At 43.4% G+C, this 14,922-nt stretch overlaps 1 protein-coding gene across 1 annotated transcript; it reads right to left on the reverse strand.

The window, feature by feature from the left end:
* Positions 1–874: 874 nt before the first annotated feature.
* LOC127761037 (probable galacturonosyltransferase-like 9) lies at positions 875–2,602 on the reverse strand. Its single transcript, XM_052285243.1, has one exon. It carries the CDS (start codon positions 2,417–2,419, stop codon positions 1,298–1,300), a length of 1,122 nt encoding a protein of 373 aa, XP_052141203.1. The 5' UTR covers positions 2,420–2,602; the 3' UTR covers positions 875–1,297.
* Positions 2,603–14,922: the final 12,320 nt, after the last annotated feature.

The following is a 14,922-nucleotide window of genomic DNA, read 5'->3' on the forward strand; positions in this document are numbered from 1 at the left end:
CTATGCAGCTATCTCAGTCATCAATCATCACAGAACAATATAATTGAGATGCTGTTGCTGCTACAATTTCAGAGAACAGCCTTTTGTTATTTCCATGGTTGTCAAATGTTTGAACTGAAGAAAATTTCCTGCTTTGCTCTGCGTGAACTGTACTGGGAATTTTTAAACTGAAGTGAACTGTATTACTGATTTTGTGGAGATTTAGGTGGGTTAGTTGGGGGATTAGTACAATAAATTTTGAATATTAGTTAGTCTGTTGAGAGGTCCCTATCTTCTGCTTCGACTTTCTGATATAAAAGTTCATCTTAACAAACTATATTATTATTTGTTTCATTGGCTGTCTTTGCAGCTGTATGTGCGCAATCCATCTGTAAAGATCCTCTAATAGTATAATGCTCTTGCTCCACTTGAAATGCTCTTTGCTACGTGTATGCGAAGAAACACAAGGCACCAACTCACAAGTCAGAACATACAAGCCATCACTGCTTCAGACTTTCAGAGAAACAAAAACTTCCAGAACACAGGAAACAAGCTTGAAATCCAAACAGAAGCTCAGAGCATACAGCCAGGGGAAAACATACCAGCATACCAGCAGGTAGCAGCAGCAATTTCTGACAGTGCAAAAACTACAGAATCAGCAGTACATTAGGCCATTCTGGATTAACAGAGTCAGCAGAAAGGGTAAATCATGCAGATTAGACCATTGTGTATGAATAACAGTAAGAAAAAGAAACATAGCAGCAGCAAAAGATTGAACCATTGTGGATCAACATAACTGGCAAAACACAGACTGCAAGAGATTGAGGCATTGAGCCATTCTGGTCTTCAGGATGAGCTATAGATGCAACATTGTTTCAGCTCAGACACAAGGATGGGATCAACTCATTTTGATTCAAATCAATTCAATCAATATTATGCGAGTTCAGCGAACAAACATGTGGATTCTGAACTAATAGACAAAAAAATGAAACCTTTATCCTATCCAAGAATTGTACACCACCAATCAAGTAATCCATCCCCCCAAAGTCAGCCACCTCCAAACCGAAGCCTAACGAATCAATCTGAATTGTACCACAAATGAACAAGAATTTGCTTCCTCTATCCTCCATCTTCCCTTTGTGCGCCACCGCAGTGTGCCGCCCCTCCCCTTCACTGTCCTGTACAGCCGAAGGCGGCAGCTGGCTTGTGGTGGCAGCTGTGATGGCTGTGGCAATGAATTGCAAAGCAATTCCATCACCACACACAGCTCCACAAGGCAACCTCAATGAAAGAATTATTGTGTATACTCATTAGCTGTCTACCAAGAAAATGCCGCCGCAGGCAATGCCGATGATGACAATGCGAACGGTGCTGATGCTGAAGATGAATCACCCTCTGCAATGTAGAGGTCGTATGATTTCCAAGTGTGGTCGAGCGGGCAAGGCTTGCCGGCGTCGAGCCGGTCCCATGGCTTGCCCTTCCCGGACCAGTGCATGAGGCTGACAGGGCCCTTGTGGAGAGGGCGGCAGCTGCCGAGGACGTTGTCGCCGCCCAATCCGTGCTGGTTCCAGCGGTGGTCGACGGCCTCCACCTCGCCGGCGAACACCAGCAAGAACGGGGGCAGCGACCCTAGCTCGTAGATTCGCTTCTCCTTCTGCAGCTCCATCCACACCTCGATGCGGCGACGGTAGTTGCCGACGCGCCACCGCCGGAGGTCGATGACCATGACGCCGGTGTTGAAGTAGCAGGGCGCGCGGCGTCGCCCGGCGAAGACGCGGTCGCCGAGCTGCGGGTCGGACCAGAAGGTCTCGGTGAAGTAGCGGGAGAAGTTGGCGTGGCAGTACTCGGGCGCGGCCACGACGGCGGCGGCGGGCAGGCGCGTCTCCCAGAGGCGCCTCACGTCGTCGACGGCGAGCACGTCGGAGTCGAGGTATATCGCCCGCGGGACGCACTTGGGGAGCAGGTCGGCGAGGTAGTTCCTGGCGTAGTTGAGCGGCGCCTCGAGAGCGGCGCGCACGGACGCCGAGATGAGCCCGGTGACCGCGTCAGCGCGGAACGGGTAGATCTCGAACCGAAGCGACGGGAACGACGCCGCCACGGCGGTCCTCAGCTCCCCGACCCCACCCCCGCCCCCCTCGCCGCCGTCCGCCGCCGCCAGGAAGTGGAAGAATATCGACTCCGGGCACGACGCGTGCTTGAGCAGCGAGTAGATGGCCGCCATGGACCCCCTCAGGTAGTGCGCGTCGAGCGTCATCGCGATGTGGACCAGCCCCGGGTCGCACACCCCCGCCCCCGCCACCGCCGCCGGGCACCCCTCCCCGTTCCTGTACTCCGGCGCCTCCGCGAACCTCGGCAACGCCGCGCCCACATCCCCCACCACCACCGCCACCACCACCACCACCAACGCCAATCCGGCCCGCATCGCCGGATTGCCCCCCATATCCGGCGCCTCCGGCCTCGATTCCCTCCTCCTCCTCCCACCCTCGGGGGGGTTGGGGTGGGCTCTTGGAGGTCGGCGTCCCCTTCTTCCTCGTCGCGCTTGTATGTGCGGGGGTGGGTGGCGAGCGAGGCGGAGGCGAGGCGAGGGCGAGGGCGGAGGCGATCGAATCCGCCGGGTTTGTTTTTTCGGGGGGGGATTTATACATGTGGCTTTACCAATAAAACCACCGTGTTTTTTTAGAATATGCGGGTCCCGCGTCGTCGCCTTCGCTTTGCTTACGCGTTAATCTCCCCTGCAACGCGACCGCGACCGACCGAGAGCCGGGGTTGTTTAGTTCGTTAGGGCTAAAATGGATCGGCGTTACTGCTTCACAAGCTCTCTTTTCTTTTTTCTGGGAGATACTCGGCAACGCACACACCACGTACTCTCTCTCCCTCGCTCTTTCTAGTTTCATAATTTCTAACGATTTAGATAACGATGACATATATCTTCAAAATATATTTTGACTATACAGTCATAAAATATAAGCATTTTTAAGCATAGTAAAAAGTCGAACATTTTTAACTTTTGACTATTAATAACAAGAAAATAAAAAAATCAATTATATAAAATTAATATTAGTAGATTTATCATTAAACAAACTATCATAATATGTATCTTTTTTATTTAAAACACATCTTGCTTTTATATATATTGTTGATCAAAGTAGCATCTTGGAGACCGTGTCAGAGTCCAAAAATACTTATATTTTAGGACGGAGGGAGTACACAATAAATAAATATTTTTTCGTCTAAAAATAAGTGTACTTCTATAGTTTCAACTTCAAATTAAACTAGAGATGTGCATTTATTTTAGGATGAAGGAAATATATTTTTAGTTTTATTCTACTACTTTTAAACTAATATTTTAAAAATATTAATAATAGAAGTTATAAATGTTAATCTTAATTTCGTTTGAAACGTCAAAAACTACGGAAGCCGAGTATCTCGGCTTCGGCTGTCTTCTTGTAGCAGTAGCAACGCGAAGCAACAGCGACCACGGCTGATCACATGTGGGCGCGCCCGTGACAGTGTTAATGCATTCATCAGAGTTGGCAAGTGGACGCCGCAAGCTTCGCATTAGGATCAGGGGATTAAAAAAAAAGAGTATATGCGTTTGGATGATTACAGTGTTAATCATGATCATGCTACGAATAGTCATATGACAGCTACGAGACACATTCGGTGAATTATAAATACCCGTGCAAGCAGGGGATTGCAATGTTTAATTGTGTTACAAATATAGCCATTATGATATATATTTTTTGCAGTGTTAATGAATCTTCATTTATGTCTTGATATTTGTGTCATTTTGGTGAGGCCTAAGCTAAGTTATTGGTGTACATTCATGTGCGACCAAAATAAATTGTGAAGAGAAATTTTCTTCGCGGGAACATACAAATCGGAGAAATTTGTCAAAGCTTTCAAGCTGACGATGGTACGAATTGTCCCTATGTGGTCCTCTACGATCGTACACGCAAATCCCTCCAAATTTCACCGATATATTGGTACTAGACGACATCTTTTCACGGTATATATATAACAAAAATGATTTTGACCACCTTGATACCAACATCAGGTAGAAGTATAATGTTACATACTCCCTCCGTCCCGAAAAAAACGAATGAAAGACTGGATGTGATATATTCTAGTACAATAAAACTGGATAGAGGTATATCCAGATTCATAGTACTAGGTCTATGTTGGTTTTTTAGGGACAGAGGGAGTACACGCGCTATGATTCTAGTAGTTAAGGCTCACTATTACAGAATTGCATGTTCTTTCTAAAAAAATTCATAGGCATTTTAGTAAAAAAAAACAGAATTAAGGGGATGTTGACGTAAAACACGAGGCCTGGGAGATCTGCTTAACTCTAGTGTAGGTCCAAAGCTCGCCTTCGGGTGTGTTAGCGTGCCAGTTGATTTGATCCTACAATCAACAAAAAATAGAAACAAAGAGATCGCGGTTTAATCTATAAATGATAGCCGATCGGCTAAGTGCCGATGATATATCATTTATCTTTGAGCCGATGTCATATGTGAATCGATCGGCGACTATAAATAGATAATAAAGAACTAAACCTACTCGATCGGCTGTAGATATTACGAATATATAATTCTTATATCGATATATATTTAAATCAAGTGATTGGGATAGATCGGTCGCCATGCCGAGACAGTATAAATCACTTGGATCGAAATATATATTAATAACAGGACTATATATGTTTATAGCATAGCCGATCATATAGATCTAGCATGTATTGGCTAATACTCCGATACTACTCTATATCAGGATATTAAAACAAGTATAATATATCAAACAAAAGCTTAATATACTTAAATGCAATAAGATCTTGATATAAAGGGCGGATTTAACATGTCACTGAAGCATATAGAGCGAATATAGTTAAATCAGATAAGATCGGCTGAAACTCCGATACTACCCTAATCGGCAACCAGAAGGCAGGCTAGAGATTGATATTCTAAGCACGATTTAATAGATCAAACTCAACTGATGCAGCATTAAGTATGAAAAGAAGAACAATATCTAGACGATCAAGCCGCTGGAAGTTTTATAGAGTGGTGGATATCTTATATAATCTAAATCAACATCAAAATCTAACCTAATCGGCTGCCCTCTACTAACAGATGTTAGCCGATTGTAGGTTAGATAGTGATATTGCCAGACATTATGTACGATATATGATAACTCGATGAATTACGTAAACAAGATTAGAGTATCATAAAGATGGAAGCACTAATCCCGATAACACAAGTCTTCATAACAAGTTTTACCTCTTGTTGAAGATCGAAACCGATGCAGCTCAACCCGAAAGTAAGAACTCGTCGAAATAAAACTAAAGCAAAAAGGTGGCGATGCGCCGAAATTGTATTGAATGTGTGTGTTTTTAATTACATAGGGCTCAGGGTCTATTTATACACGAAAATTACAAGATATGTCCATACCGAACACGACTATTATCTCTAACAAACTCTAAGATACCACAAGTGTTTACGGCAGACTTTTGCCCAAGCATATCTCTAAGGAAATTACATAAAATGTCCTAATTAATAGATACAATTGCCTTCCCAGGATTCTATCCATACGTGGCAATCATCTTGAAGCACCTCAACCCAACCCGATGTCGTATACCAAGTCGTATTGTTGGAATCGGCTGTATCACCTAACCAAGTCTGACTCCAACTCAGCCGATCCAATCGTAGCCGATCCGGACTTCAGCCGATTCTTACTCTGTTTCCGCGACAATCTTCATCTTCGACCCCGCTTCAATCTAATCTTCATCTCCGAGACTGATATTACCAAATTTGGTCGTTAACACATGCCCCCCAAGTCCGGAATATTCGGTAATGTTTCGGATTTGCCGCATATCGCCTCCGAGCAAGTTTCGTACTCTGCCGTTTTCCGACCGTTATCCTCAGTGCTTTAAATACTAACCGCCGTCCTGAAAAATCTTTATCCCGTTACTTCCGTTTTCACCGCCGAAGCCAACCTTGTCCTCTTCTTCTCCGGCGATTTCTCCGACGCACAAGGCGATCCCCAGGCGACTTCATCTCCGGCCAGATCTCCACCCGCGATGATGTCTTCTTCCGCCAGCCCGTCTGTCGCGCCGTCAGCTGAGTACGCTGAGGTAAGTTCCCATCGGCTAGATCCCCTTTCTCAGCATCAGACCGATCTTACAACACCTCATCTTGTTTTCCCCTTCTTGGTTCTTTTGGATCTGCAGCATATTTCCAACCTAGTTGCAATTCCCAACCTGTCGCACGAAAATTACTACTTTCTCGTCCAAGTTGGCAACCCTGATCCCACCGAGTTCGTTATTGGCGAAACCAATAGGATTCCTTTCAAACTGACCAACCCAGATTTAGGTCACTGGAGAAACACTTTCAAATACTGGCCATCTCTCGAGAAAACCTCACCCGAAAAAAGTTGGATCACATGGTTCAAGCGCATGTCGGCTAGCAAAAGATTTCATTGGGATGAAATCGGAATCGGCCAAGCACTTGATCTCACCATAGCCAACTCAGCTAAAGACGAGCCCCTAATGGCAGCTGCCTCCTATTTTTGGTGCAACACCATCAATGCCTTCTTGTTCAATCAAGGGCCGATGACTCCAACTCTCATAGATATCATAATGATTACAGGTCTGGATGTCACCTCATCGGCTAACCCTATGAGCTTGAACACGAAGAACCAATATGACTTCAGGACCAAGAGCATAGGCGGCTGGTCAGGCTATGTAGCAGCATATATGGGCCAAGGTTCTGTCACTCCTCGAGAACATGTAGCTTTTCTGCTAATGCGGCTAGAAAAATTCCTCTTTTGTGGATCAAGCTGTGGGCCTACAACCAACTGGCAGTTCGTAGCCGAAGCCTTGGAGACAAAGAGACAATTTCCTTTAGGCAAAATCCTCCTCGGCTATTTGTACCAAATGCTACACAATACATCGGCTAAGCTGGCCGTCGGCTCAGTAGTCGGAGCAGGTGGACCATGGTGGCTATTGCAATCTTGGCTGAATCTAGTAGTTATGAAGTTTGTCAATCGGCCATCTGTAACAGAAGCCGAATTCCCAAGACTGGAACCGACTGTAGATGATGATGAAGAAGAAGAACGCACTCATCGTAGGTGCACATCTTACGGAGAATATGCCTCCACACCAGCCGATGTAGGAGCAAAGCTATCGGCCGAGCTGCTCAAGGACTGGTTCTGCAGTTTTTATGAGGGTTTCCAAAAAGACACTCGAGTTTGGTTCCTCTACGAAGATTCAACACTTCTGGAGAATCCATTGGACTTTAGGTTCGAAAATATCAATCACGAAAGATATCAGAAACCCAGAGAAATCTTCTCAGCTGCAATCAGTCCATGTATCCTCCCTGTTGGCATTCATCAAGGAAGAAACATCCAGGTTTCTTATGAGTTTTATCACCCAATGAGCTCAGCCAGACAACTAGGAATGGGCCAACTCCCAATCGGCTTATTCTTTGCCGATAAGATCCAGTGCCGAGGGGAAATTTCATCAACCTTAATGATGGATCGGCTGCTTAATCTCCAGGACCCCCTCTAGGCAGCATTGACAATATAAAGCTGGCAGCCTTCAGGAGCAAAGCATTTGACAGATGGTGGGGTGAATGGAAACTGCACCTATTCCATCAATCGGCTTCTATGTATATGACAGACCTCTTTCCAGATGTTGTCCCTCAGGCATGTCTTGATTTACTTAATTTCATTTGAATAATTGTTTAGCCGACTAATCTTGACTAATTTTCCTTTTAATTTGTAGACAACAGAGTTCTCTCCTCCTCGCCAGAGCAATAGTGGCAGAAATATTGAGTATGCCCCGGGGCTGATTCCAAACGAGGGTGGACCATCTCCTCCTGTTATTGGCTATAATGCCCCCAGGACTTCAACTCTCCTTCAAGGGCTCATCAGAGAACCAGCCGACGCCGGCAAGAAGAGAAAAACTAGGTCATCGGCTATAGATGCATCGGCTTAGGCGCCAAAGAAGAAAGCCAAGCTGAAGAAAACCAAGCTAGCTGATGATCTGCCTGCCCTAGATCCATCCATTGAACAAGCTCTGGATGAAGAAGAGATAGAAGAAGATGTTGATCAAGCTGCAGCCGAGGTGAGTGACACAGAAAGAACTCTATTGGCTTCTCCCAAGCGAACTCCTCCAACTCCTTCTGATCCAGCTCACTTTTCAAGGGTAAACCACTTACATTGATCCCCTCTAGCAGTCATGTTCATTCATAGCCGATCACTCATTGATCTTGCATTTGTAGAAAAAGAAGACTACTGTGAGGAAGAAATTGGCTGCAACAATCTTTAAACCAGCCTCACCAGTAAGATTATCATATAAATCCTTTTCTTATGGCCAACCTTCCATAATACTTTATTCTTTTGCAGCCACCTCCTCCCTCTTCATCTCCTGTGCAGCGAATATCAAGTGATCGTACTCCATCGGCTGTGAAGATGCACTTAAACTCCCTAGTGGGTTTTGGTGATTAATGACAAGGTGGTTAAAGGGGACTAACGTGTTTATCAAGTTTATTCACAGGAGTTTAGTCCCAAAGCTAGTTTTGATGGCTAAGAATGCAAGGAGACCCCCCAATTCGAATGTTCCTAAGTGCAAAAATCATCGAAGGTGATTAGACTAGGTTTTTCTCTTTCGAAATTGAGTTTAGGAAAAACCGTACTATTAAGAGGGGTTTCAAGTGTGGTTCTAGGGTATACAAAGTGCTCTTAGTCTTATCCATGAGTCAAAAGATTTTTGGAATCATTTTTGAAAAATGATTTTCTCTCCGGGACAGAGAGGGCTACCCAGAGGTTCTGGCCGGAACTTCCGTGCACCGTTTATTTGCAAAAAAATTCCTAAATGCTGCCCAGAAGTTCCTGGTACTTTTGCCCGGAACCTCCTGGCAGGTTTCCAGTTCAAACTTGTGAGTAACGGCTAGATGACGTCACCTAGCCGTTATATATATGAATTTCGTCCCCAGGTCACCTTTTGGCCATTCCACTTCTGTTCATTCATGTTCTAGGGTTTTCTAGCCACTCCCAAGCTTCCTTTGCTTCCTCCACTCAAATCTAGAGCCTATCTTGTAAGATTGTGAGATTAGATGAGAGTGTAGGAGTGTTTTGGAGATGGCTTGAAGATTAGGTTGGACTGAGCACTTTGGATATCTTGTGGGCTGTCACTTGGGCTTATTACTCTTGGAGATCTTCTCCTAGACGGTTAGGTGTTGCCCGTGAGCTTCCAAATATCTTGTGGATGTCCCGGGAAAGTTTGTGAAGATTTTCCTCACCTCCGCAAGGAAACGAGGTAAGTGAGTAAAGATTCTTGTGCTGAGTTTTCAGAGGTTATCCTAGGTAGAGCAACTTGCACTTGTGGTCTTTTCTAGAAGAAATTTTGAGTTGGATCTTGGTGGTCACTCAATTCTAGAAAATGACCTAGAAGTGTTGAGTTGAAGGCTGTGGACCTCTTTTGGGATCTTTGCATAAGTGAGGCAAGGGGTTAATCAAGACCCGGCTCTTTGGAGCACCTCAACGGAGAGTAGGATTCGTGTGATCCGAACTTCGGGAAAAAATCGTGTTTGTCTCTCTTATGCATGATCTTTGTGTGAATCTGTTGATATTCTGCGATCTTCATCTTGTTCCTCTGTGTGCCTAAACTTCTCTTGCTAGGACCTGTTTTTCATCTCAGTTTAAATTTATCTCAGCTGCCCGGAAGTTCCTGGCTCAAGAACTCCGGAAGTTCCGGGCTACTCATCCTGCCCGGAAGTTCCAGTGTTTATCACCGGGAGGTTCCGGGCCCTGTTAATTTAACTGCTGCAATTGTTAAGAAAATTTCAGGAAAGCATATTCACCCCCCCTCTAGGCTACATCTCTACACGTTCAGGCTGTAGATAGTCACAATGTTGAGGAAGAAGAACAACCTGCTGTTCCTAACATCCTAGTAAGTGTCACCTTCAAAAGGTTTTCAATCGGTTGTACCGTGCAATCTGATCTATAATTGTCTTCAATTTTCTCTTTTGCAGGTCTTAGCCGATCTGTTCTCGTTTGATATCAAAGACTATCTTGATGAAGAAACAGAAACTGATACCACCAGCAAAGCTCTAGCTCCCTTGTCCGATGATGTGAAAAAAACTCTTGAGGATATCTCTTATCGGCTAGAGGCATCATTAGACAACTTGGTGACTAACTGTGGTTCTATCAGGGCAAGGTTTGCAGATATCCAAGCTCTACTCCCAGATGAGCTAGCCGATGCCCTCACTCCAGCTGTCTACCTTGAACAACACCGATTCAAGCTGGAGAAGGCCAAGCAGAGATTAGCCGATCGTCGGGAGCGAAAAGATATCGAGGCCACAATCCAGGCAAATCGACAGCTTGTTCATGAAGAGAAGGCCAAGCTTGATCTGTTATCTGACGGCCCGATCAAAGCCAATATTGATCGGCTCGAAGCTTGCAAGATTGAGCTCTTGGCACAACTTCAAGAATGCAACACCGAGCTGGATCTGGAACACAAGAAGCTAGCCGATCTCCCACAAGTTGTCGAAGGACTTTGGGGTGAACACCCATCCGAAAAAGTAGGGTCAATAGTTCAGCATTTAGGCCGTAACATTTAGCAAAAAACTAATCGCAGAAGGCAAGACTAAAATCGGCTATCAAGAATATCGCTGATCTGACCAAGTCTCTGAAAGTTATCCCTGGAACCGACGCTTAAGATGCTCAAGCCATTAAAGAAGTAGAACAAATTAGGCGAAGAGCTATATTGGCTATCCGATACTACTCTATATCAGGATATTAAAACAAGTATAATATATCAAACAAAAGTTTAATATACTTAAATGCAATAAGATCTTGACATAAAGGGCGGATTTAACATGTCACTGAAGCATATAGAGCGAATATGGTTAAATCAGATAAGATCGGCTGAAACTCTGATACTACACTAATCAGCAACCAGAAGGCAGGCTAGAGATTGATATTCTAAGCATGACTTAATAGATAAACTCAACTGATGCAGCATTAAGTATGAAAAGAAGAACAATATCTAGACAATCAAGCCGCTGGAAGTTTCATAGAGTGGTGGATATCTTATATAATCTAAATCAACATCAAAATCTAACCTAATCGGCTACCCTCTACTAACAGATGTTAGCCGATTGTAGGTTAGATAGTGATATTGCCAGAGATTATGTATGATATATGATAACTCGACGAATTACGTAAACAAGATTAGAGTATCATAAAGATGAAAGCACTAATCCCGATAACACAAGCCATCATAACAAGTTTTACCTCTTGTTGAAGATCGAAACCGATGCAGCTCAACCCGAAAGCAAGAACTCGTCGAAATAAAACTAAAGCAAAAAGGTGGCGATGCGCGGAAATTGTATTGAACGTGTGTGTTTTTAATTACATAGGGCTCAGGGTCTATTTATACCCAAGAATTACAAGATATGTCCATACCAGACATGACTATTATCTCTAACAAACTCTAAGATACCACAAGTCTTTACGGCAGACTTCTGCACAAGCATATCTCTAAGGAAATTACATAAAATGTCCTAATTAATAGATACAATTGCCTTCCCAGGACTCTATCCATGCATGGCAATCATCTTGAAGCACCTCAACCCAACCCGATGTCGTACACCAAGTCGTATTGTTGGAATCAGCTGCATCACCTAACCAAGTCTGACTCCAACTTAGCCGATCCAATCGTAGCCGATCCGGACTTCAGCCGATTCTTACTCTGTTTCCGCGACAATCTTCATCTTCGACCCCGCTTCAATCTAATCTTCATCTCCGATACTGATATTACCAAATTTGGTCGTTAACAGGGGAATACATCCTAGTACATACATTGCCAAATAGACCAAAAGCATCGAGCCATCCTCAACAAAAGAGAGGCTAACTGAATTAAGGAAATTTACTTCCTAATGAATATCCTAATCCTTATGCCTCTATTGGCATACACATCTCTTGACATACCGATAGAACCCTTTGGCTCCCTCCACAGAAATAACACAATTCACTTAGTGGTCACTTGAAATTGAGAGATTATTTCCATTGGAGAAAATCAGGCTAACAATATCGTGAAGAACATATCACTAACATGTACTAAGGAAAATCTATAATATCCCTCATGAGTTATAAGGAGAATATTTTTACTAATATAGCTTATAAGCCAAAGACTCGTGACCAAATGAAGGGAAATTAGCTTTTATGGAATACTTTATACTTCTACTGTTAGGCCATGTTTCTTTTTCTGATTTTGGATTTTTCCTTTCCACGCTTCCTAATGTAAGATCAACGTGTGTTTTGATTCTTATTCTGTGATGAACAATTGGCATATGTGATTATCGGTTTTGATATTTGGAGATTATCGTCGAAGTGGTTTTGGAGATAATCAATTTTCAGGAGATGAACAGGGTTTACTGGTTTGTCGGGACCGGTCAGACCGGGCGGTGGTTGCCGGTCAGACTGGCGCTATGTGAGCGGTCAGACCGGCCGGCCCGCGGTCTGACCGGCCGACACTGTGTCGATTTCGGTTTCGGGTTGTTTGTTTGGATATCCGTGATTGTTTCATGGTTATGGCTTCTAGATGAATACTATACGTATGTAATACTGTTGTTTGCTAACAATGAGTCAAGTTGGAGATAGCTTGGTCTTGGAATATGGGTTCTTTGTTTGTTTCATGTGTAGGTGACTCGATGCCTCGGAAGAGTATTTGCAGTGATGGACCGGGAGTCGGCTTGGTGGTAAGACAATGTCCGTGGTGGTCAGATATCATGCAGGATACTAAGGCTAGAGTTGATGCACGTGGTTGATGGAGATTCCATATGGCATACGATGGAGGTATTGTGTGTGTATGGGATGCAGAGTCGAATTTGGAAGGAGTCCAAATTTGGTACGATTGGTTATGTAAAGTTTCTTTCTTGTACTAGAGGGTTTCCTAAGGTGTTTAGCACTCTTAGTATGAGTTTGGTTCGTGGCTTTAGGCTGCCTACCTCATGTATAAATAGAGGGGGAGCGTGAGGCTTCCCGGTATCGCTTTTGAGAGCAATTGAGTTGCTAGTTTAGTTAGGGTTTCGAGTTTAGTCGAGATTTTTGTAAGGAGTGTTGTTGGTGCACTTTGTAAACACAGAGAGAAGCAATAAAGTTGTCATCTACTTTAAGAGTTCTTCGATTTGTGTTTCACCGAGTTTCGGCGGTCCAACCGGCGACACACCGGCGAGAAGCGGCGGTCAGACCGGCGGTGGCTAGTCGGTCAGACCGACGTTCATCAAGCGGTCAAACCGGCGTATACACTTCGGTCAGACCGCGATCCATCGATTTCGAGGGTAACTTTTATTTCCGCTAAAAGTTTTTGGTTTTTGGGTATACCAACCATTCACCCCCTTCTGGTTGGCTTAGTTCTTGTGATTCGATCCTAAACCTAATCTCCTAAACAATATGTTTCGTGCAAAAAAATTTCTTTATAAAAATATTTCTAAAGCAATCTTTTAACTTTGTAGTAGTTAATTGATTTGTCTATACCCTCAAAAATAGTTATAAAAAACCAGATAGTTTATTAATTCCAGCTATCTTAACATGGCCGTAGTGGCATGAAAATTGTGTTGAATAATACAAAACAATAGAAACACTAAGGCCGAGTTTTAGTTCCAAAATTTTTCTTCAAACTTCCAACTTTTCTATCACATTAAATTTTTTAAACACCCATAAACTTTCAACTTTTCCGTCACATCGTTCGAATTTCAACTAAACTTTTAATTTTGGTGTTAACTAAACACACTCTAAATGAATTTGTAAATTTGCCTGTTTAAGTCACTGCTATTTTTCTTTTGAAAGGCCGTATTACATTTGGCACCTTAGCTGTATTCAAAATTGTTTCTTTGCATGTTTCGGCACGACACGGTATCAGGGGTGCCTAGCTCGTGGAACTGTTTCACGCAAGTCCCCGGGTCGCTGACCACCAACTGCGTGATGGGGCCCACACGGCGCACGCTGTTGGTCCCACATAACAGTGACCGCTTCTGTCCGAGTACAAACACAAACAGAACAGGGGACATTGACCTTGAACGTGGCACCATGTGGTTTGGTTTCACGCCCATGATTTCCTTTTTCCTCTTTGCTTCCAAATATATAAACGTGTTTATATAAAAAAAAAGGGAATATAGTATTATTGATTAGTGATACGGAGGTGGGAAAAAATATTGCAAGGGTTTCCAGAAATATTTGCATGCTAATGACAGCCCATTGGTCACAAGTCACAATGGTAAATCTCTAGTAATGAAAAGTCTTCCTAAGAGATATTACCGACATGCTGACATGCGTTCATTAAAGTAAGTTTGTATTAGTCAGCTGATGCTAACTAATCATTCTGTGAATGTAGTATAAACAGATGCGTGCCAACAACCGATATTGGTATTCTAGTGACAAGTGCCTCAAAAACTAACCAACTTACTGTAATAGTCCTAGGGTTCTGATTGGGGAGCTTCTAACAGTCGAAGATTCTTCTAGAAACTACAGTTACTAAAAGCTCCTCTCAAATAATCCAAATTTTTACCTAAATTTTAAGAAATTGTAGTTGTATAATCCATAAATGAACTACGAGCCACATGTTATATTTTTCAGCTTTTTCAATTTCTCACCAGCTCCTTATCATATTCTTTAAGCTCCCAAAAAGGTCCTAAGATTCCATAAGATATTTACTTTGCATGTTGAGTGTTGTTTTTTTAAAAAAAATTATTGGACAGCATGGGTGCGTTTGGATTTTGGAACTCGGACTTTGCTTTCATATGAAATGACAGAATTTTTGCATTCTAAAACAGGGGCTAAATATGAGAATAGAGCACTTCAAAAATATCATCATTGTTGGAGAGTCGTGACCAAATGCTGGTCCACAAAATGAGGGCCATAATTGAGCAGGACCCCTAGAGA

Source organism: Oryza glaberrima, chromosome 2 (assembly GCF_000147395.1).
Source record: "Oryza glaberrima chromosome 2, OglaRS2, whole genome shotgun sequence".
NCBI classification, from domain to species: Eukaryota; Viridiplantae; Streptophyta; class Magnoliopsida; order Poales; family Poaceae; genus Oryza; species Oryza glaberrima.